Below are 23,409 nucleotides of genomic sequence, written 5' to 3'. Positions count from 1 at the left end.
AGACCTTAACTATTATATACTTATATTTTATGTGCAAATTCTACATGTTACACCTTAAAATATTAAAACACTGACAATATACACGAAATCTATGAAGTGACATTATCCTTTCTACATTTCAGGCCTCATGGAAACATAATGTATGTAAGTGCCAACATGTGACTTTAACTCAGAAAGCAGGTGTTGTGCCAGATCCATGCTTTAAATTTGGCAGGCTCGATTGATGTTTTATTGAAAGGTGACTTCTGATTCGCTGCCAATCTGCTTGTACTGCCCTCTCCTTCATGTGATAAGCCACACCACAAAACTTCATGAACCTCAGAATGAACATTTTCAATAATAATAATAATAATAATAATAATAATAATAATAAAGCCATTTCTAAAGCGCCTGGCTGCACTAAAAATAGTGTGTCCCCGCGCTAGAATGCTACTATATCTCAAGAGACAGAAGTTGAAGAGAATGAAGCAAGGGTCAGAGGGAGGAGAGAGAATTAGATAACTGGAAACAGATGAGTTTTAAGTTTAGCACGGAATCTAGTTTCTGAAGGTTCCATTCGAAGGTCAAGTGGTAGTTCATTCCAGTGTTTAGGAGCCAGGTACCTGAAAGAACGGCCACCCATCCTGGCTCTGCGGGTACGGGGGAGTTTGAACAGCATAGCTCTGGTCGACCTCAGGTTTCTGGTGGGGCAGTGAATTGTGAGGAGCTTTTGCAAATAGCCTGGGCCTTTGCCCTGGGCGATGCGATGCATAAAGCATAAGGCTTTAAATTTAATGCGTTCCTTGACCGGAAGCCAGTGAAGCTTCGCTAGATCATTCTTCCCAGATGCTCTACGAGGCAGGTTAAGTACCAGGCGGGCAGCAGCGTTTTGCACGCACTGCAGTTGGTGCAGGCCTTTTTTACTTAGACCTAGGAGCAGGACATTGCCGTAGTCAAGATGGGGTGTGACTAGGACGTGGACAAGTGTCTTTCTGGCGTTGATGGGGAGAAGGTCAAGGACTTTACGGAGGGTTTTTAGTGTGCTAAAGCATCTGCCCGTGACTTTATTGACCTGAGACCTGAAAGAGAGATCCGAGTCGAGCATCACTCCAAGATTTCTGACAGAGTCCGCGGGAGAAGGAAAATTGCCCAGTTCCGCCGGCCACCACATGTGCGACCAGGCAGAGGGGGATTTACCAACAACTAAAAGTTCAGTTTTTTCACCATTCAGGCGCAGACAGTTGTTATTCATCCATATTGCCACTGATGACAAGCATTTGGAAAAGTTAATGGCATCTTCCGTATGGTCGAGCGAAAGCTTGATCATCAGTTGGGTATCGTCAGCATAGGTGACAATATCCACCCCGAAAGCTTCAACTATATGAGCCAGGGGTTCCATATAAAGGTTGAACAGGGTAGGGCTTAAGCTGGAGCCCTGTGGAACCCCATGGCTCAGCTTCCGGGGGGAGGATTTGAAAGGGGGACAGTGCATCTGGAAACTTCTGTTAACCAGGAAAGATGTTATCCAGGCATGGGCAGATCCCTCCACTCCCATGTCGGAGAGGCAAGAGAGCAGCTTTGTGTGAAGCACGGTGTCAAATGCTGCACTGAGGTCTAAGAAAATCAACGCTGCTGTCTGTCCTTCGTCCACCATCTGTCTGAGGCACTCAGTGGAGTAGAGGACGGCTGACTTTATCCCACATTAACTGGCAACCCTTATAATGAGTGTCCACAACCACTTACTGATTAGCATCGACAGCTATGCCCCCCCTCAATTTCAAAGTGGTTCCATCCTAAAGTTTTTAAAGTAAGAAAAGCTCTTTGTTTGCTCAGTGTCTAATACATTCCTCAGCAAAGCCATATGCTGTTGGTAAATCAATACTCATGAATAAAACTGTGGATTTGGATTTATACAATGGAAAATGTGAGATTTAAAACAGTTTAGGTATCACCACTCTGGTAGGTATTAAAAGATATTTAAAAAAATGTAAAATTATATTATTTATATTTAATTCAGTGGCAAGCTTATGGTAAGTTGGTGGATAAAATACTGGTTTGCAATAATTTGCAAGCATGAAGCGTAACATTAATACACAAGTGGCTGAAATCTAAGTATGTCTGTTTTATTCTGGTGAATGTTTGTCCAGGTTTAATCCTTTTTCCTGAGCCAATTCAGAATGACCACACTCCTCTGTCACCTCATCAGAATCTATTGGCCCTCTAAAGCCAGCAGTGCATGATAAGATATACTGAAGAGGGCACTTCCAGCTTACCATGTTTCCAGTCAACCAACTCAAGAACACCACAAAGCTAACCAGTTATGTGACTACAAAAGGATCCTAAATGAAGTGACCTCATCAGGCTCCTAACCTTCCAGAAGAACAATACAATGATATATGTTAAGATGCTATTGATAGGATGATGAAGAATCTGTAGGTACACCTTGCTTTACAATGTGATGCACCTCTGATACTTAATAGTAAAAAGTAATACTCTGCTGCACAGCACTGCAGCAATGCTACTTCCAATGACATGTGGCAGCTTTGATATTGAAGAGCTTTTGAAAAATATACTCAGATAAACCTTGTTTGATTGCAAGCACACCACCTCAACATTTATGTCAGGACATAGCATTCGGGAAATCTTTAGTTTTGAATGAGATCGAAGGTGGGGGCAGGACCTGAGCGTGTGGAAGCCATTTCTACCAGGTTGGCCATTTTAAACGAGACATGTAGGGACATCTCGTATATTATTACTGATAAGAAAAATGAAAATAGTTTAATGTCTTCGAGAGATCTTTGCTATCTGTTTATATTTGAAGTCCTCTGTAATTGTTTATGCAGTGGCCTTCTGGTCCTTGCGTAAATGCTAGCATTTGAAAAACATACTGTATTTAGTCTTTCATGATAGGTTTAACAATTGCTGATCAGAATGGTTTTGTTGAATGTGTTGCAGAATCGTTGGTCTTCTTTTGCGTCAGCTAGAGAGGGATGGCAACAGCAAACACATTGACAATGCAGCACATGGTCCGATTCTCCCACCGCACTGTGCAGTTCCCTAATGCGTGAAATCAAAAGAAACAATAAGTACAAGTCATAAAAAACTAAGTTTAAACACAAACATCCCTACAACAATATACTACTGTTCCAATAAACCACAGCGCTGTAACATAAATAGGTCTAGGAATATTTATATTTAGAATGAAGACATTTGCTGTAGAATCAATACATAGTTTAATGTTGAATACAAACAAAAATAAGTTAAAAAGGCCATGGAAGAAAAAGCGTGAACATGAAGATTCCTAAAACAAAAAGCCTCTGTTCGAATGCAACAACAGAATAGTTAAGCACAATAACAGCTCTATGTTTGTTTATTTTTAGACAACCAAATTCTATTTATTTGTATATAAAAAAGAATGAGCTAAAGAAATCATACAAAAAACCTAAACATGAACTTCTCAGAAAACATACAATACAGTTTAACTGGAAAAGAATATCTTAGTGGAGCACACCTTGATGAATATAAATAGTTAGGAACTAAACAGTGTGTATTTTTATATACAATACCTTTCAACTCATACATTTAATTAAGTATATTTTATTTAACAATTTATGTAGTGCGAGGAAGGCCAATAGGTATAGGGCACTTTACATCGGAACTCTGAAATAGTGGTCAGAATGCCCAATTCCAGCAGGATTATCGCCTCAAAAACCACAAATTAATGGCAAACAATCCAGTTTTACTAGCAACAGTACAGACTAGGCAGCAGGCACACAAACTATCACGTATCTCATCACTTCACACCAAGGCATTCATCTCAATCAATCAGTCATTTGCTAAGTGCACTACATACCCGTGAGGGTCTCAAGGCGCTGGGGGGGGGGCGCTACTGATCGAACAGCCAGGTCTTTAGTGTCCTCCTGAAGGTCAGCAGGCCTTGGGTCTTAGGTCTGTCGTAGGCTCAGTGGGAGGGTGTTCCACGTCTTGGCGGAGAGGTATGAGAAGGATCTCCCGCCGGTGGTTGTTCTTCGAATGCGCGGGCGGTGGCGAGTGAGAGGTCGGCGGAGCGTAGCTGGCGGTTCTGGTTGCAGAAGGGGAGCCGTCTGTTGAGGTAGGCTGGGCCGGTCTTGTGGAGTGCCTTGTGTGCCTGGATGAGGAGCTTGAAGGATATCCTCTTGATGTCGGGGAGCCAGTGCACGTTTCTCAGGTGGGGGGTGATGTGGCCGTGTCGTGGTACATCGAGGATCAGTCGTGCCGAGGCGTTTTGGATGCGTTGTAGTCGATTGATGAGCTTGGTCGAGGAAATTCGGGGAAATTCGGCCCTACTCATGGTTAACAAACTATTTTAATGGATGGGATAGCTGGGTGATAAAAGGTACCAAATGCATTGGCCAACTATATACAAGTGGATCTCTCAAGACATTTCAAATTGTAGTGATGCCTTTGGACTGACCCACATAGACCACGGGAAAGTTCATCAATTGATCCACTGTCTATGCACAGCACTAGTAGTACACTTTGTTACCAATCCTTTTGCCCCGATCCCACAATATCTCCGGACTTGGGGTTCGCTGCACAGGACTAGTGTCTGGAATATATGGTGTATTAATCAATGTTCAACATTCCATCTGGGCCGTAGCGGCAACCAGGCACACTGGCAAACATTATTGGGCTCAGAGTACACACAAGAAAGATGGGCACAACTAATGCTAGACCACGATAGGGCATTACAAGAGTCTAAACTTAAGCTCCAATATTTCAAATTTCTAAATGAATGGTATTGGACCCAACGAGACTAAAACAAGCCCATCTCCTTGATAATGAACCAGTGATGGAAATATAACAAAGAAGCCGACGACCTACTAGACATCCTGGCCATGCCTCTCACTAAACCACTATTTGGAAGAGGTCTGAAGACATATTTGTAAGTGTAGCCCCTTTGACACTAACCTAACACCCCCCTCTCGCTTCTACAAGATACAGGGATGTTCACCTCTTAGACACCCATGTGCACCACTGGCTAACCGCCTCATTAGCATCAGCAAAGCTTTGTATTCTGCCCCACTGGTGACATTCTAGTGTCCCCATTCTTCAAGAAGGGATAAGTTAATTGTACCATACAGCACTACATGAACAGATCACATACAAACTAAATGCCAACTTGGACAAGTTTAGGAGCATATGGGGACCTTTCCTGACAAACGTAGGTAGCCCTACTTGACCACCAACATCTCTCAGTTAGTCACTTAGCAACCCTCCCCCCGGAGACTTAACTCCCTAACAGTACCAAAAGACACAAGCTATAACCTCCAGATCCAACCTGACACCTCCTCGGGAGTAAAGCCAACTTCACTGGCTATCAATATAAGTATAAGTGCTTCTCATGCCCAATGAGTACACATGTGACACGCAGAGGTGGCATCAAATCCCTGATAAGATAAGTGATCAATCCATAGGCTACTGACACCTTACCTTTTACCCAGTATACAATGAACCCCCACTACCCATAAACATGTCTTCCAGTTTTCATATTACGTACAACCCACTGGTCATATCAAGAGCACGCCTGCATCCTTCACATTAGTTCATGTTTTACGCTGTCGTAATGAGCAGTTAGGACCTTGTATATAAGAACATCTTTCAGCTCAAGACACTCCTCAACCGTCCATTCATGTCCGAACGACACCACATATCGATATAAATGACAAGGTAGACACTGCTACTATCCATGAGCCGAGACAACAAGTTATCACACGTGATTTTAAAATGGAATGGTACTCTACTTTATACTCACACTTCACCATTCATTTTGGTTTCTATTTACTGTGTGTTAGGGTACAGTTTAGTGATATATTATACCCTTTCACGCACCCCGAGGACAATTATGGTCTACAAAATGTAACTTAACAATTGGACACTGTAGTACTGTGTATTCAAAGCTTGTAATGATTTAATATAAATCATTCATAATAAATAAACAAATGATGCACAAAAAATAAACTCTGAAATAGAAGATACATCGAATGAAATGCTCATTGTAAGCTCAGGGCTCAAGACCAAAATCACAACAATTTGCTTCGTCTGTGACACTGGAAGAAATGCATGGTAAATGTGTACGTATAAATATATTTATACTTAACACAGTCAATAGCCTGTTGCCCTTTCCAAGCACAAGGAACTGATTATTTACACGGTTTCTTTCTACAGCACAATAAACATTCCAAAGAAAACACCTCTCTTTCTAATAAGAACAAGCATCTGAATGCAGATTGTTTAATTTTCGGATATACTTCCTTTAACCTCTTCGATGTGTCGGACAGCCGGGACTGTCCAACGTCACAGTGGGCGTGTGCGGAGGACTGCCGGGGGCCGTCCGAACCGCGCATGCGTCATTTTTTTCAGCACCGCGGGGAAGAGGTTAAATGTTACCCACTTTGTGGAGACTGAATGTGATGTGTTAGACCTGACATCATTGGCATGTCCCAAACCGGAAAGCAAAGAAGCTGGAGAAACCGGCCTCTTAATAGGCCTGGGAGTGGTCCTAGATTACCCTCATCTCATCCACTTCGCCAAAATCAGCAATCAGCAACAGACGCAGCGCACAGACCTCGAAACAGGCCCGGAGTGCTCCTAGAGTACCCTCACCTCATGCACTTCACCAAAATAGATGCAGCTCTTGCCCTCGGTCATTCCTTGCAGACCCAGCATTCTGACTCCAGTGATACCACAAGCGAGGATGAGCTGATCTGGCATGAGGGGTTACTATTGGGCCCTGTAATAACGCCACAATTAGCTGATGATCTTCTATAAATTTTGAAGACAGCCCCTGGCTGCCCTGGGGGCCCCTGGCGTCCCACCTGCGCCATGACTTGGATTGCACACCTGAAGCCTCTCTTTCTGCAACTCCTCCATCTTTAGGGGCACTCTGCCCATGTTTCATGTACTGTCTCACAGAGCCAAGGTTCGGGCGCATGGCCTTTGGCTGCAGGCTTTGATTTTGGTTATGGTTTTTATGTTTGCTACCTGTTGCTTTTATTCCCCTCGCAAGAGCGATACATGTTCACTCTTCTTGTAGGCTGGAAGGGATAAATGGTTAGGGTACCCAACTACAAATCTCCCTTCCCTCCCCACACTTATCTGGCATTTCCCTATGGCCACTAAACACACCATACGATTTCTCACCCCAAATGAACAGGAATACATTCAGCACACTGCCTTTACTCAGTATATGCTCATATCAAAAGACAGCAGGCACACATTAGTTTACAACAAGGGCATGCAAGGAGGAATTGTTACCATCCACGGTACCACTCCTAAACTAAACTACTCACAAAAAATAACCGGACGGTTTGACAACTATAAGAAAATTGTAAGTTGAGAGTAATGTGAAGGGTTGAAAATAGGAGAGACAATTATTTTTGGAAAGACGAGAACCCTCACTGACCAGAGGGTGACATGCTTCATTATTGGATTCCCTCTTACACACTGTGGCCGCAAGGTACACAGTGTGGGCTACAACTCTCCCTCCGGAGAGGAGCGTGAAGTGTTTTATTTCATCCATTGTTAGGATGAGTGAGGAGCAGAGTGCAAAACTAAATCAAAATAGTGAATTAAAACTATCTCCACAAAGGACACAAGACTTTATTAATTGTCCCAGCGCAAATAGGGGCCATTGTGCACGAAATGTAATCTCGCCTTAAGTTCCGGTGACGCCTGAAACGCACACTGGAGATTTTCCACTTCTGTTGCGCACAGGCCTCGCGCCACGCACATCCGGAAACAAGGCCCGCCCACACGGAAATAGCAAGAAAGGGACTATCCCTCCCCCGGGAATATGTGAAGATATTCCGCAAACTAACATCCCGCATACCAACACTCCCCAATTTTTATAACGCAGGACTATTACTCCACAAAGATATCATTTCTAAAACTTTTACAATGCATATGACTTTATCAAGCATGCTATTATAAAGCTAATGCATGTGTGGTAAAGTCATATACATTGTAAAAGTATATTATTAAAACATCAAATATATGTTTGTATATATATATATATATATATATATATATATATATATTCACATTTAGGTTTCAGGCCTTATATAGTTAGGAATTAGCATTTAAAAAACCATTGAAATTGCTCCTATATAGTTAGTTGTACTAACTATATTTCGCGCACCGGCAATCCACTGCTGATGATGTCACATATTACATCGTTCATGACATGGTCAGTGACATCACTGATGACATCTCAAATTACATCACTGATGACATCACTGATGACATCTCATTTGACATCACTGATGACATCATCCAGTGACTGTGTGTTTCTGTAAAGTTTAAATATGTTTTACATATTGAAGAATGAGTGGATGTATAAGTGTCCGGATGAAGGATTTAGTAGGTGCGTGACTGACTGTATAAGTGAGTAATTAAATGTGTCTTACTAAATGCATGGGTTAGTGACTAAACTGTCCGAATGTGTGCATCAGTATGTCTGTTGTTGTGTAAGCTGCTGCATGTGTTGATCAGTAGCTATGAGTTGCTATATGGGTTATTGTTTGTTTGCCCAAGTATTTGAATGGGAGACTGAGTGTGTGTGTGGGTGGCTGGGAGGTGTGTGACTCTGTGCATAGACGTGTGAGCAGTTGATTCACTAGGTGTATGAGTTCAAGAGTGCATGTGGAAACAGCTATATGGGCGGTTGACTGTGTGCATGGGTGTGTTGGTGAGTGAATGGATATCTCAGTGCTACATGTCCAAGTAAGTACATATGTAAAACACAGTGCATGTGAGAGTTGGCATATATAAATGACTATACATGAGAGCCAGTGAATGTGCGAGTGGCTGTATGGATCATTGTGTACTTGTATCAGTGATTGTATAAGAAAGTAAGTATGTGTTAGTATATGTTTTAATAAGTAAGGTGTTGTGGGTATAACTGTATAGTTGAGGAAATGGAAGTGTGATTGATTCTTTGCATGACTGACTAGGTGTTTGAGTAACTCCATGGATGAGTGGCAGTGTGTGAGTGTCTGTATAGGTGTACGAGTGCATATGATAGTGTTGTATTGATGAGTGACTGTATGTATGAGTGATTCTATGGGTGAATGAGTGAATGTGTGTGTAGACCTAGGAATCAGTGAGTGCGTATGTAGTAACTGGTATTGGTGTGTCAATGGTTTCAAGAATGGTAGTCTGTATTTAACACTGGGTGTATCAAAGGTTATATTAGAGTGTGAGGAGGTGCATCGTATTATCACATGATTGATATCATTAGTGATGTGATCAGTGATGTCAAATGAGATGTCATCAGCGATGTCATTTGAGATGTCATCAGTGATGTCATCAGTGATGTCACTGACCATGTCATGAATGATGTAATATGTGACATCATCAGCAGTGGATTGCGGGTGCGCAAAATATAGTTAGTACAACTAACTATATAGGAGCAATTTCAATGGTTTTTAAAATGCTAATTCCTAACTATAAAGGCCTGAAACCTATGGTTTTTTTAAGTGAATTTGCAAGGTTTTTAAAATGCTAATTCCTAACCATATAAGGCCTGAAACCTATGGTTTTTTAAGTGAATTTGCAAGGTTTTTTAAATGCTAATTCCTAACTATAATACCATATAAGGCCTGAAACCTATGGTTTTTTAAGTGAATTTGCAAGGTTTTTTTAAATGCTAATTCCCAACTATATAAGGCTTGAAACCTATGTTTTTTTCAGTGAATTTGCAAGGTTTTTTAAATGCTAATTCCTAACTATATCAGGCGTGAAACCTATATTTTTTTCAATAAATTTCAAAGGTTTTGTAAATGCTAATTCTATTAGCGGATAACGTTTATATATGTTATTATCCTTCTGGGACCACCTGAGCAGCCATCTTGTTTCATAGGAGAAGTGAGGCACAAGAGAGCACAAAACAAGAGTGGAAAACGCGAAAAGGGGGCAGGGTAGAGACCCCCTGACCTCCTAGCCCTTCTCAGGGAGTCCCAGAAGGACCACCAAGTGCAAAAAAATATATATAGTTTTTTTAAATTGCGGGGTACGCGCGCGGTACGCGTACTGTACGCGTATGGTGTGCGTACCCCTCGTTTTTTTCGATTTCTTTTTTTTTTTTGCCCTTGGGGTCCTTCTGGGACGCCCTGAGAAGGGCTAGAGGGTTGGGGGGTCTCTACCCTGCCCCCTTTTCGTGTTTTCCACTCTTGTTTTGGGCTCTCTTGTGCCTCAGTTTTCCTGAAAAACAAGATGGTGGCCAACATTTCCTGGTTTGGACAGTTTGGAATGTTGACAGTCGACTGCCAGCCAATCAGAAACTCGCTCGCGCATGTGAGGGTACGCGCACGTACGCGTACCGTATGCGTACGGTGCGCGTACAGTGAGCGCATATAGATATATAAATTGCTCAAATTTAATTTTCTCAACACCTACTGGAGGGATTTTCACCAAATATAGAAAAGGCACTACTGCATACCTGTCCCTACCATTTTGCCAAGTTTGGTGTAATTCTGTTCAGCCGTTCGGGCTGTAGCCGTGTCTAAAGGTCCCATAGAAAATGCCATTTGAAACATTTCAAATTAAATTTTCTCAAGAACTACTGGAGGGATTTTCACCAAACATAGCAAAGGCACATATGCATACCAGGCCCTACCATTTTGCCAAGGTTGGTGTAATTCAATTCAGCCGTTTGGGCTGTAGTCGTGTCTAAAGGTCCCTATGGAAATTAACATGGGGAAAACACGTTTTGGGACCCCCCCTTTCGGCCTCCGCTTGACAAATCCCCCCGAAACTTTCAGGGAAGGAGCGGAGCGGAGCTGGCCAAAATTCTAGAAAATTACACGCAGATTCCTCAATCGGCGCCAAAGTTATTCCCAATAGAATGTTGAGCGCATATAGATATATAATTTGCTCAACTTCAATTTTCTCAACAACTACTGGAGGGATTTTCACCAAATAAAGAAAAGGCACTACTGCATACCTGTCCCTACCATTTTGCCAAGTTTGGTGTAATTCAATTCAGCCGTTTGGGCTGTAGTCGTGTCTAAAGGTCCCTATGGAAATTAACATGGGGAAAACACGTTTTGGGACCCCCCTTTCGGCCTCCGCTTGACAAATCCCCCCGAAACTTTCAGGGAAGGAGCGGAGCGGAGCTGGCCAAAATTCTAGAAAATTACACGCAGATTCCCCAATCGGCGCCAAAGTTATTCCCAATAGAATGTTGAGCGCATATAGATATATAATTTGCTCAACTTCAATTTTCTCAACAACTACTGGAGGGATTTTCACCAAATAAAGAAAAGGCACTACTGCATACCTGTCCCTACCATTTTGCCAAGTTTGGTGTAATTCAATTCAGCCGTTTAGGCTGTAGTCGTGTCTAAAGGTCCCTATGGAAATTAACATGGGGAAAACACGTTTTGGGACCCCCCTTTCGGCCTCCGCTTGATAAATCCCCCCGAAACTTTCAGGGAAGGAGCGGAGCGGAGCTGGCCAAAATTCTAGAAAATTACACGCAGATTCCTCAATCGGCGCCAAAGTTATTCCCAATAGAATGTTGAGCGCATATAGATATATAATTTGCTCAACTTCAATTTTCTCAACAACTACTGGAGGGATTTTCACCAAATAAAGAAAAGGCACTACTGCATACCTGTCCCTACCATTTTGCCAAGTTTGGTGTAATTCAATTCAGCCGTTTGGGCTGTAGTCGTGTCTAAAGGTCCCTATGGAAATTAACATGGGGAAAACACGTTTTGGGACCCCCCTTTCGGCCTCCGCTTGACGAATCCCCCCGAAACTTTCAGGGAAGCAGCGGAGCGGAGGTACCCAAAATTCTGGAAAATTACACGCAGAATCCTCAATCGGCGCCAAAGTTATTCCCAATAGAATGTTGAGCGCATATAGATATATAATTTGCTCAAATTCAATTTTCTCAACAACTACTGGAGGGATTTTCACCAAATAAAGAAAAGGCACTACTGCATACCTGTCCCTACCATTTTGCCAAGTTTGGTGTAATTCCGTTCAGCCGTTCGGGTTGTAGCCGTGTCTAAAGGTCCCATAGAAAATGCCATTTGAAAAATTTCAAATTCAATTTTCTCAAGAACTACTGGAAGGATTTTCACCAAACATAGCAAAGGCACATGTGCATACCAGGCCCTACCATTTTGCCACGTTTGGTGTAATTCCATTCAACCATTCGGGCTGTAGCCGTGTCTAAAGGTCCCTATGGAAATTAACATGGGGAAAACACATTTTGGGACCCCCCCTTTCGGCCTCTGCTTGACGAATCCCCCCGAAACTTTCAGGGAAGGAGAGGAGCGGTGCTGGCCAAAATTCTGGAAAATTACACGCAGATTCCTCAATCGGCGCCAAAGTTATTCCCATTAGAATGTTGGGGATTTTTGGCCGTTTCCGACCGGTATTTGGATTTTGAGATGTAGGGGCATGTTAAATTACAGAATCGGTAATTTTACCGAATTTGTAATTTTTCCGATTCGGTAAAATACCGAATTGGTAAAATTACTGATTCTGTAATTCAACATGTAGGTAGCACTGTAATCAGTGCTACAAGGGTTTTAGAATTCGTTACTTACCACCAACTAGAAGTTGGTGGTAAATAATGAAAACCCTTCAAAAAGCATTTTTTTTGCTTTAAAAACGTGCCATGTTGCAGACATACATGCCCTCAGGGCATGTATGTCAGCAACATGTGCACCCATGCACAATTGAGGGGTGCAACAGGGTGTCAAAGTGACACCCTGTCACCCTTGCAAATTCGGTAATTTTACCGAATCGGTATTTACCGATTTGGTAATTCCCATTGATTCCAAGGCCCATAGGAATCAACGGCAATTACCGAATCGGTAAATACCGATTCAGTAATTACCAAATCATTCCGATTCGGTAATTTCAAAAGTGAAATTACCTACATCCCATTTACCTACTCTTAAATACCGAATCGGTATGATTCAGTATTTAAGAGTAGGTAAATCTGTCCCTTATTCTTTTAAATTGCATTATTTATATTTATTATTTAATTGTATTACCCTTTACACCCTAAAAACGAATCCCACCCTGCTCCCTTTAAATATCCCTGCACCCCATAATCATAACCCACCCTTACTCCTTAAAATACCCCAACACCCTTAAACTCTAACCCATCTTAACCCTATAAATATACCCTGTACCCCAAAACCCAAACCTATCCCTAAACCCAAAAAATACAGCTGAACCCCAAAACCCAAACCTAGCCCTGAACCCTATAAATGCCCCTGTACCTCAGAACCCAAACCTACCCCTGAACCCTAAAAATACCCCAGTACCCCAAAACCAAAACCTAGTTCTGAACCCTAAAAATACCCCTGTACCCCAAACCTACCCCTGAACCCTAAAATACCCCTGTACCCCAAAACCCAAACCTAGCCCATAACCCTTAAAATACCCCTGTACTTCAAAACCCAAACCTACCCCTGAACCCTAAAAATACCCCTGTACCCTAAGACCCAAACCTAGCCCTGAACCCTAAAAATAACCCTGTTCCCCAAAACCCATACCTACCCCTGAACCCTAAAATACCCCTGTACCCCAAAACCCGAACCTAGCCCTGAACCCTAAAAATACCCCTGTACCCCAAAACCCAAACCCAGCCCGAACCCTTAAAATACCCCTGTACCCCAAAACCCAAACCTACCCCTGAACCCTAAAAATACCCCTGTACCCCAAAACCCATACCTATCCCTAAACCCTAAAACTACCCCTGTACCCCATAACCCAAAACTATATCTGAATCCTTAAAATACCTAAACACCCCAAAACATATACCTCAGTACCCCAAAACATATACCCCTATACCCATACTTACCTTATCCAAACATTAAAAAATAAAAACATGCTTTTACCCTTCATGCATTTACAACGAATTTCGTTGTAAATGTATGCGTGGTAAAAGTATATAAAATGTAATGCCATGCCTTATAATGGCATTGCGGAGCCATGGTACTTTTATAATTAAAGTATGCGGAGTGATGGTATGCGGAAAGAAAGTTGCGGAATAATGGGTGTTTACCCTCCCCCGGTAAGAACAATGGTGGCACGGCGGCCCACATCTCCAGCAACATACTCATATTTTTTCATCACCCATTTGAAAAATGCACAAGTCTCTCTCACTGATGGCCAGCACCGACATACACTTTTAGACACACATCCGCCACAAGTTCTAGAATTGCGAACTTGAGAGCTGGGGAGCTACGTTTGAATCTCGGCATCAGCTCAACATCCTGTGATTCCGGGCAAATAGCTTTGTCTCCCCGTGCCTACCACAAATGAATGTGTTCTTCTGTAATGTAAATTGTGCTCATGCCATGATGTCGAGTTCGCGCTATATAATATTGCAAGGAAAAATAAAGTATGTGACCCTTTCGGCCACCATGTAAATGTCCAAGCCCCTCCTCCATTCCCCAACCTGGGGTGTGTCATGCGCCCACCACTTCCTAGCTATATCTCTCTTGGCCACTACAAAGGCCAACACTAGGAAGATTACAGGGGGCGGGCCAAGTCTATGTCGTTGGTCATTCCTAACAGGACGAGCTTTGGGTCTAACGGTATGTCTATCTCGAATACCTCATTGAGTTCTGCGATGATCTCAGCCCAATAAGCCTGAATATTTGGGCATAACCAGAGTATGTGTAGGAAGCTCCCGCTCTCATGTCCGCAGCGCAGGCAGCTAGGGTCTGACGCCCTACCCATTTTATATAGCCGTACTCTTATCATAATACACCCTGTGCAGGATCTTAAAGTGTATCAGGCGTAAGCGTGACTTAATTGCTACTTCTCTAGGGTGCATCAGTACCCCCCCAGTCCACTTCATCCATCTCCCCTACTTCCTGCTCCCATGTGGTTCGAAGGCCCTCTAGCGTATTCGGTCTATTATTCCTAATAGTTTTGTATGTCAGGGAGACCGCCATACCGGGGATCTTTTCTTGTAATAGTCGGCGCTCCAGTGGCGCATATTCGGGGAGTGGCTCTTGTAGTGCCCCTTCTACCCGCCATGCATGTCTCAGTTGTATGTATTTAAAGAACTGGGAGTTGTGTAATCCATATTCAGCCTGTAAGGAGGTGAAGGGTTTTAAAGCTTCATTTTTTACTACATCCCCTAGGGTAGAGATGCCGATGGCGTCCCATCCCTGGAACCCTCTCAGTTTGTTAAGTTCTTTGAGCCAGGAGCACTCCCATAGTGGTGTCTGCTTCGTGGGTCTGCAAATCCACCCAGTGACGTTTGTGGCTCTCATCCACGCCCCCAGAGTAATTTTAGTAGCTGGCAGTAGTCTGGCCTGACCCTTCCCACCATATATGTAGTGGAGGCTTGAGTGTGCGCCCATGGTGTGCCTTTCTAGGGCATATGTGGGGTGAGAGGCAGGTGCATGTAACCAATCATTGATGGGGGCCAGGTGCTCCGCCCAGTAATAGGCTTCCAGGTCAGGGAGTGAGACCCCCCGTCATATTGGTGTCTCTGCAGAGTTGCCAGTGCCACTCTGGGGTGCTTTCCCAACCATAGATAGGTCCGGAGCTCCGCGTGTATGTCCCGAAAGGTCTTGGGTGGCATTGGGAAGTATTCATTTTGAAAGGCGTAGAGGAATTTTGGGAGTGAGATCATTTTGAACATAGCTGCCCAACCGAATATTGTCAGGGGGAGTGATTGCCATCTGCTCGCGTCGGATTTAAAATCACGAATGACACAAGAGACATTTCGTTCATATGAGGCGACTGTCAGTTGTGACAAATATCCCTAGGTACTGAAAACCTTCTTCGGTCGTCTGTAGGTTCTGCGGCAATTGAGGCCAGTCTTTGCGCCCTCGTGGGTCATAGAGCGTCGATTTGTGCCAGTTAATTTGGTATCCTGATCTCGCTCCATACCTCGCCAATTCGTCAAACAGCGCCGGTATTGTGCTTTCCGGTTGCGTGACAAAGCAAGACGTCGTCTGCGTACAAGGACAATTTCTCATCCTGTATGTCTGCCGGTCCTATGCGGAACCCCGTGATCCCCTTGTTCTGTCTAACCGCGCAGGCCATCACCTCGATCGTCAGGGCAAACAGCAGGGGAGACAGTGGGCACCCCTGTCGGGTTCCTCGCTGTATGGGAAAAGTCCTTGACATTGCCCCGTTAACCCTCACCCGTGCACTGGGTTCCGCATATAATAAACTAATTTTACGTCTGTATTTGGGTCCGAAACCCATTTGTTCTAGCACTCCCTCCAAGAAGGGCCAATGGACGGCATTGAAGGGCTTTTCTGCGTCCAGCGACAGGAACCAGTGCGGCTCCGTTCTGCCTTCCACCACGTGGAGCCAATTGTGTGTCCTTCGTAAATTGTATCTGGTCGCCCTTTCCGGAATTAACCCGGTCTGGTCCATATGGATCAATCCTGGAATGACCCTTCTCATGCGTAGGGCCAGTATTGTGGCGTAGATCTTTGCTTCCACGTTCAGCAAGGAGATGGGACGGTAGGATGTACAGTCCTCCGCCGGCTTCCCTGCCTTGTGAATCGGGACAATCGTGGCCTGTCTGATATCCGGAGGGAACTGTTCCTCCTCCTCAGCCTCCCGGAATAGGCCTTGCAGGTGTCGAGTCAGGAGGTCAGCCATTTTTTCAAAGAGCTCCGCTGGGAAGCCATTCGAGCCCGCGGTCTTCCCTGCGCGAAGTTTGGCCAGAGCCACCCTAACTTCCTCCTCAGTGATATCGGACTCTAGATCTGCACGGTCAGCCTCTTCGAGTGTTGGGAGGTTGATGGGTGCCATATATTGCAGCGCCTCCATTTTTGAACCTAAGTCGCGGGCCTTGTATATGGTTTCATAGCAGTCTGCAAATGCATCAGCTATCTTCTCATCGGTGCAGGCCCAAGCGGCAGGGCCCACCCTTATTCTTTCAACCCAGCGGGCATCTCTCTCTTTCCTGCTGAGCAAGGCCAAGAGTTTCCCGGATTTATCGCCTACATCATATATGCGGTGTAGAGTAGCCAGTGCTTGCGTCCTAGCCTCCCCCGTCCCCAGCTGTCTATACTGGGCCTGGGTGTCTGCCAGGCGTCGTTGTGTCACTAGAGCTTTCGTGAGTAGATGGTCGTTCTCTAATTGTAGTATTTGTGATTCTAGGGTCTGAATCTCAGCCTGACTCTCTTTTTCCTAACCTCTGCCAGCCTGCAGTGGGCCCTGTCCCGGAGAACTACCTTAAGCGCTTTCCACAGAACTACCTGCGAGTCCACGGAACCCACGTTTTCTGCCAGGTATACCTTTACGTCGGCTCTGAGCCCTTTCATGATATCCGGGTTTTGCAGGTCCCAGGCTGAGAGTCTAAGGATCGCTGGGCCATCTCTTCTCCACCTGCCAATCTGTACCGCCAGGAGCGAGTGGTCAGACACCCCCCGCGCATAGTACTCCGCCGAATCCGACACCTGGGGTGCCTGTCCCGTCATGAAGACATAGTCCAGGCGGGAGTAGACTTTATGCGCTCCGAAGAAGAAGGAGAACACCAGGGCGTCCGGATGTAGCCAGCGCCACACATCTAAAAGACCTAGTGTCTCCATGGATTTAGCTAGTAGGGTCAGGGTTTGGGGTCTATCTCGCTCACCTGTCCAATCCGCGGTATTACTCATTACGCCGTTGAAGTCCCCCCAAGGATTTGAATCGTGTCCGATGTATCAAGAATGATGTCAGACACCCCCTTCATAGTAGCCGCCTGTAATTTAGGCGGGGCATAGGCCGATATAAGTGTGTATTCCTTCCTTCTCCATGTCCCACACACTCCCACATAGGTGCCCTGTCTGTCAGTCCAGACCTGTTTCACTCTCATTGGAGGATGTTTTTTCATCAATATTGCAACCCCTCTGGAGCCTGAGGTAAACCCAGTGTGTGCCAAAACTGTATATTGTCCTCTTGCCAGAAAGGCGCATTTAGTACCCTGTAGGTGCATTTCCTGAAGGAGTACCACGTCTGCCCCAGACCTTTTGATGTAGTTGTTTACTAACCCTCGTTTGATCTTGCAGCCTAGGCCATTTATTTATTTATTTATTTTATTTATCTAAACTTGTATTGCGCACAGCTACCCTCAATGGGTTTCCCGGCGCCAGGGACAGACAAGAGAAGAAAGCAAGCAAAAAGCCCAAACAGAATAGACAGTGCAGAAGGATCAATTAAACAAAAGAGTCTTTAATTTTTTCCGAAATGAGAGGAGATCAGTCTCGGCTTTACATTCCAGGTCATCACCTTAATGCCCTCCCTATGATCTGCATCTCTCTCAGGGTCCCCCATAGCCATATTGGTGATGTGTGAGTGTAAGACCCTGGGCCTCATGTGAAGGCGTTCGGCGTGGGTAGTAAGTTGACGCCCGACAGGGTGTGCTATGTAACATTTGGTAATCTCTGACTGTTTGTGGTGGAATGTGTTGCGTCTCGCACGTGCCCGTCTGACAAGTGAATGCGTCGTCCATGTTAAGTGTCTCTCTCCCCCCTCCCCCCAACACCCTCCCACTCCCCCTTGTGTCGCCCCCAGCCCGCTGAATCCAACTCAATAACGTACCCCAACTCTTCCCCGCTCCCCCCGCCCCACCTTCCTCCCCCATCAGGCCCACCATCTGCCTCCCCGCTCGATAGGCCTTATTGTCAGGAAAAGGTCTGTTGCCCTCCCTGGTATCTCCCTCCCCTGTGGAACTTGCTAGTCACACCGCAGCCCGGATGGCCACGTATTCCAAGGTCCAGAATGTTGTGTACAAGTTCTCTGTAGGAAGAAGATATGGAAAGAAAAAAAAAACAATCAAAAAGAATACAGATGTAAACAAAATAGGAGTCGTGTGAGTCACTTTCGTGCTTCCGTGTGGTCTAGCCGATATCAAGTCCATCCACCTTCCTGACTGATCAATTGACGCGGGGAATGGTCTCTTCCGGCGTCGAGGGTCTGTCCGCGGTAGGTCCGCCTTCCAATTCTTGAATGACCAACGCCAGCGGGTGGGGCGATTGGTCCTCTCCTTCCAACGCTCCGGATGATTCACCTCCCGTTCCACTTTCCATTTCGGTATGTTCCTCTACGGCCAGAGCGCCGAATCTAGATCCCACTGGGCCGTCGGGCCGCGATGAGCCAGAGTCCCGTTGTCTCCCGGGAGGTCCATTCTGAGACGGATATGGTGTCGCTTGCGTCTTCCGCAATCCTCCCAGTCTATGCCTCCGCCTTGGTGGCACTCACTCCCATAAGTTTTCAGGTAGCAGGTCTATCCTCTCTGTAGTCCTCTCGATCCCCTCTCGCCTTCGAAGGAGCGGACGCTCCTCCCACCACTGTCAAGCGTCATCTGGGTGCAAGAAGAAATACGTTTTGTCCTTATATATGACCTTTAGTTTCGCTGGGAAAGGGAGCATGTATTGTATCTTCAAGTCTCAGAGTTTTGCTTTGATCGTGTCAAAGGAACATCTCGCCCTCTGTACTTCCTGGCTGTAGTCAGGGAAAATCATTGTTTGTGAGTTCTCAAGTCTAATCTCAACAAGTTTCCTGGCTTCTCTTAGGATCAGATCTCTGTCGGCAAAGTTCAAGAAACTCGCAATGATCGGTCTCGGTCGTCCCCCAACCAGCGGTTTGGCCATTAGCGCTCTGTGTGCCCTTTCAATTATGAAGCAGTCGGAGAAGGGCGCCTGGGGGTAGGGTCTTGATCAGCCATGTGCGCAGGAATGCCGCCATGTTGGCTCCTTCGATTCCCTCCCTAAATCCCATGAAACTGAGGTTGTTCCGCCGTGCCCTATTTTCTGCATCATCCACCTTCCAGAGAAGTTGCTTGTGTGCATCCTGTAGGTCCTTGACATCCTTCCGGAGGCCATGTATGACATCCTCCGCCTCTCCCAGCCGTGTCTCTGCCGCGGTGACCCTTTCTGTAAGGTTTCTGAAGTCCTGCCTCAGCAGGTTGACCTCCACTCCCACTTCGCCTATCTTCACCTCAAGGGCCGCTCTGAATGCCTGGATGTCTGTCCTAGAAGCCTGTATGGCACTCATCAGGAGAGCTGTGTCTGTGTTTGATCCTGCCGCCTCTCCGCCACCGGGCTGCTGCGCCACCGCAAACTTGTCTATGAGGCCTTGTTTTTAGGTCTTCGCGGCCACCTCCTCCTTCCCCAGAAGCGGGCTGACTTCTCTGCCGCAGATGGGTTAGGGCAGGGTCCGAGGACCGTGCAGCAGCCCGAAGACCACTTCTTCCCTCCACCGTGTCGTCGCACTTGCAGCCTGTCCGGGAGCACAGGGATGGGCAGCCCCGGTCGTGAGGTGTTGGACCAGCAGGCGATGACCCCAGGCCGCGATGACTATTCCTTTCCCGGGGCAGGTAATGGCCGAGGCGCGGCCACAGTGGTCAAGTAGGCCGGGTCGTGGGGAGTAGGCCTTGGCCCTGAGAGGATGTGCGGCCGCAGAAATAGTTATTCCCAGGGGTCTCGGTGGCGCTGCGCGCCCTTCTCAAGCAGCCCCCTGTTCTACTGCCGTCTTCAGCGCCAATGTTAGTGCTGGGTACCTCAGTGTCGCAGCGTTGCTCAATCTCGGGGCTCTCCGGTCCCACCACTTTCCCCTGGTCCCCGGGCTTCGCCAGGATCAGCCACCTCCCGTCGTAGCTGTGCCTCGCCTTTAATTGTTCACATGCTGTGTCGCTCCCTCACCCCGAGGCAGCACTTGGGGGCATACCACTGCTTCTCGTTGGGAGCCTCTCTCTAGCACAGCCCGCCCGCCTCGGGCGTCCCTGGGGCCCAGATCTAGAGTACCGTACCTTCCCGGCTCCAGTGCCTTACGAGGAGAGGGGGCGGGGGAGGCCTCACGCGCGTCCTCTTCGATCAGCCGCTCCCCAGGGCCTGCACAGGTCTCAGCGTGTTTCGACACTTAATGTGTCTAATTTGCAGTCGGTGGGGTTTATTAAGAATGCCGGATTAAGTCGGCTAGCCGGAGCTGGCGCAGAGTGCGACTCACTCGGCCATGTTGCTAGCCACGCCTCGCTAATCACATTTATTATCATAGCTCGCTACTTTTTCCATTGCTGTGCAAGCTGAGTGATGCATTGGAAAGAATCATATGCATCTTCTGCAGCATTCAGCCACCTGGAGGAGAGGTGGAAAGCAGGCTTCCCCGTCGATCTACCACCTGCACAGTGATACAGCCGGGCAGGTTTCCCATCTGGAAGTCAGCCGCTACAATTTAAAGAGTGTTTGCAGATGATAGTACCAGAATCCCAATCCCTTCTCCGTCCAGGGGACTGTGAGATACAGAGGGCCAGTGAAAAGGAGTCCAGGTCCAGCAACTTCCATCCCAGGGTCAGCCAGTGCTCTGACCAGGGACTTGTGCAAAAAGAACAATTGATGGACAAAATGCAGAACACCCCAGTACGGAGATCTGGGCCTAAATCCATAGTTTTTTTGCTCACCATGCCTTTCCAGTTTGGACCTAGCTATATGCAAATCAGTCTTGACCCTGCACCCAATGGGAACAGTCCAGCCCGAACTGCCGTCCATCATTTGTTTGCATAGCACTTTCACCCTAAGTGGGATGGGTATGCCCAGAAGTGGGTCCCTTCCTCACTGTGCCACTGGATTCAAGCTAGCCTGGCTGATGAAGGGTAATACCCAGAAACCGGTCCCAGGATGCTTGTTTCCGGTCAAGGGAAGACCTCGCTTGGCAGTTCGGTCTGGACTGTTCCCATGAGGCACAGGGTCAAGACTGATTTGCATATGGCTAGGTCTAAACTGGGGTGGTATGGTGAGCAAAAGAACTATGGATTTACCCCAGATCTGTCAACTGGGGTGAATGTATGATTTATTCAGCATTCAGTCCATCATTTGTTTGCGTAGCACTGACCAGGGACCCGGTCAGAGCTTCGCAACCCAGACAGGGATGGAAGACCTCCTCGGGCCAGAGGGACCCCAACCCCGTCCTGGGCACTTTGAGAGACAGCAGACAGAGAGCAGAGCCAGCGCTCTGAATTGGGGCCTAGTAAAAGCTTCTTAATCCAGACAGGCAGGAGAGCCTGTCCTGGTCTGTGTAGGAAGGTACCTCCTGACTATGGTTGCCCCCAACTTTTTGCCTGTGTTTTAGCTGGTTTTTGACATAGTCGACCTGGGGCCCTGCCAATCAGGACCCCAAGCCTACTGCTCTCTCTGTAAAATGGATTCCATGTACCCTAGGTACATTTCCAATTGGTACTGGGCCACCTTATCAGACCCTGTAACTCAGGGCATAGGTGTACCCAGGGCCTACCAGGGGCTGAAGCATGTATTATGCCACCCCTGGCTGGCCTCCTAAATTTGACACAACTGGCTGCATGACAGCTGGGGCAAAGTCGTGTAATCACCCTTTGCTGTAGATATAGTATACCTATATCTAACCCTAAAATGGACACACGGATTCCCATCAGTCACTCCTATGGCAGGCCTTAACAATCCTGAAGGCAGAGTGCTTGGAATCGTGTGAGATGGTGCTCTGGCATGAGCTGAGCCTGTCTGCAGCTTGCGGAGCCAAGTCCTAATAGCTGTTCCATGATATCGCATACCATATACTCTTAAGTGCATTATAATCCTCGCGGTTAAATGCTATCTTTGGTATTGCTTTATCAAAACATGTCGAGTAAGGTGTCATACAAATTGGAATACTAACCCCTCGCCAATTCTGGCGACGGGGTTAGCATTCCACCCTTCTAGAGGGACACGACATGTATGTAACTGTGAACCCCGGTTAAAGTTAACTGAAGCCTCAGCTCCACAAAATGGATGCTGCCACCACAGACACGAGTCTCACCCCCTGCAGCTGGGAGTCCTTCCCGCGAGGGGAGCCTGGACAAAGGGTTTCCTGTCGAGGGCGGTGCTAGCACCGTCCCAGACAGAGTTTTGTGTATCCTGGGTAGGCAGGGCCTTACAGGAAGGTGACTGCTGAGTGGCACCCCGGTGCTCACTACGCATAGGCCGGTCAGAACCAGTTCCAGGGGCACACCAGCCCCTGGCCTGGGGAAAGTCCGGCATGGGAGAGGGGTGTAACCACCCCCCTCCTAGTCCCACCCATCGGCAGGACCTAGTCACCGGGTCAGCCCCCTTTTTTATTATAAAGATAGGAGCGGGCCCCCTGTTCAAATTAGATCATCTTTGGAATCAAGACACAACTTTCTGCGAAAGGACATCAATATTTCTTCTTCAAGATTCTCCCTTGTGGCTAAGGAGTAGTCACCCTGCATCCGCAGGCACCATCCTAAGAACACTGCGGTCTGCTGCAAGTCCTTCCTCCGGAATCCGACGACCCAGCTCGACGAGACCCGGCTTCCCTGGCACCTCTGACCTCTACTCACCTCTACAGCCAAGCTGAGAACTGTGAGTGCGACGAGACCTCGAGGGACCGACGATCGCCAAGACTGCACGACTTCTTTGCAACAAGCCCACC

At 46.5% G+C, this 23,409-nt stretch overlaps 1 protein-coding gene across 1 annotated transcript in view; it reads right to left on the bottom strand.

Annotated features, from left to right (window-relative positions):
* Positions 1 to 2,081: 2,081 nt before the first annotated feature.
* DYNLT3 (dynein light chain Tctex-type 3) overlaps positions 2,082 to 23,409 on the bottom strand; it is a 126,060-nt gene continuing 104,732 nt past the window's right edge. The window contains exon 5 of the mRNA XM_086949186.1: positions 2,082 to 3,036. Within this exon, the coding sequence (XP_086805312.1) occupies positions 2,960 to 3,036 (77 nt within the window). The 3' untranslated portion in view covers positions 2,082 to 2,959. The remainder of the gene's footprint in view (positions 3,037 to 23,409) is intronic.

This window comes from Lissotriton vulgaris, unplaced genomic scaffold (genome assembly GCF_964263255.1).
Source record: "Lissotriton vulgaris unplaced genomic scaffold, aLisVul1.2 SCAFFOLD_3405, whole genome shotgun sequence".
In the NCBI taxonomy this organism is placed as follows: Eukaryota; Metazoa; Chordata; class Amphibia; order Caudata; family Salamandridae; genus Lissotriton; species Lissotriton vulgaris.
This window is presented reverse-complemented; position numbering and strand designations above follow the sequence as displayed.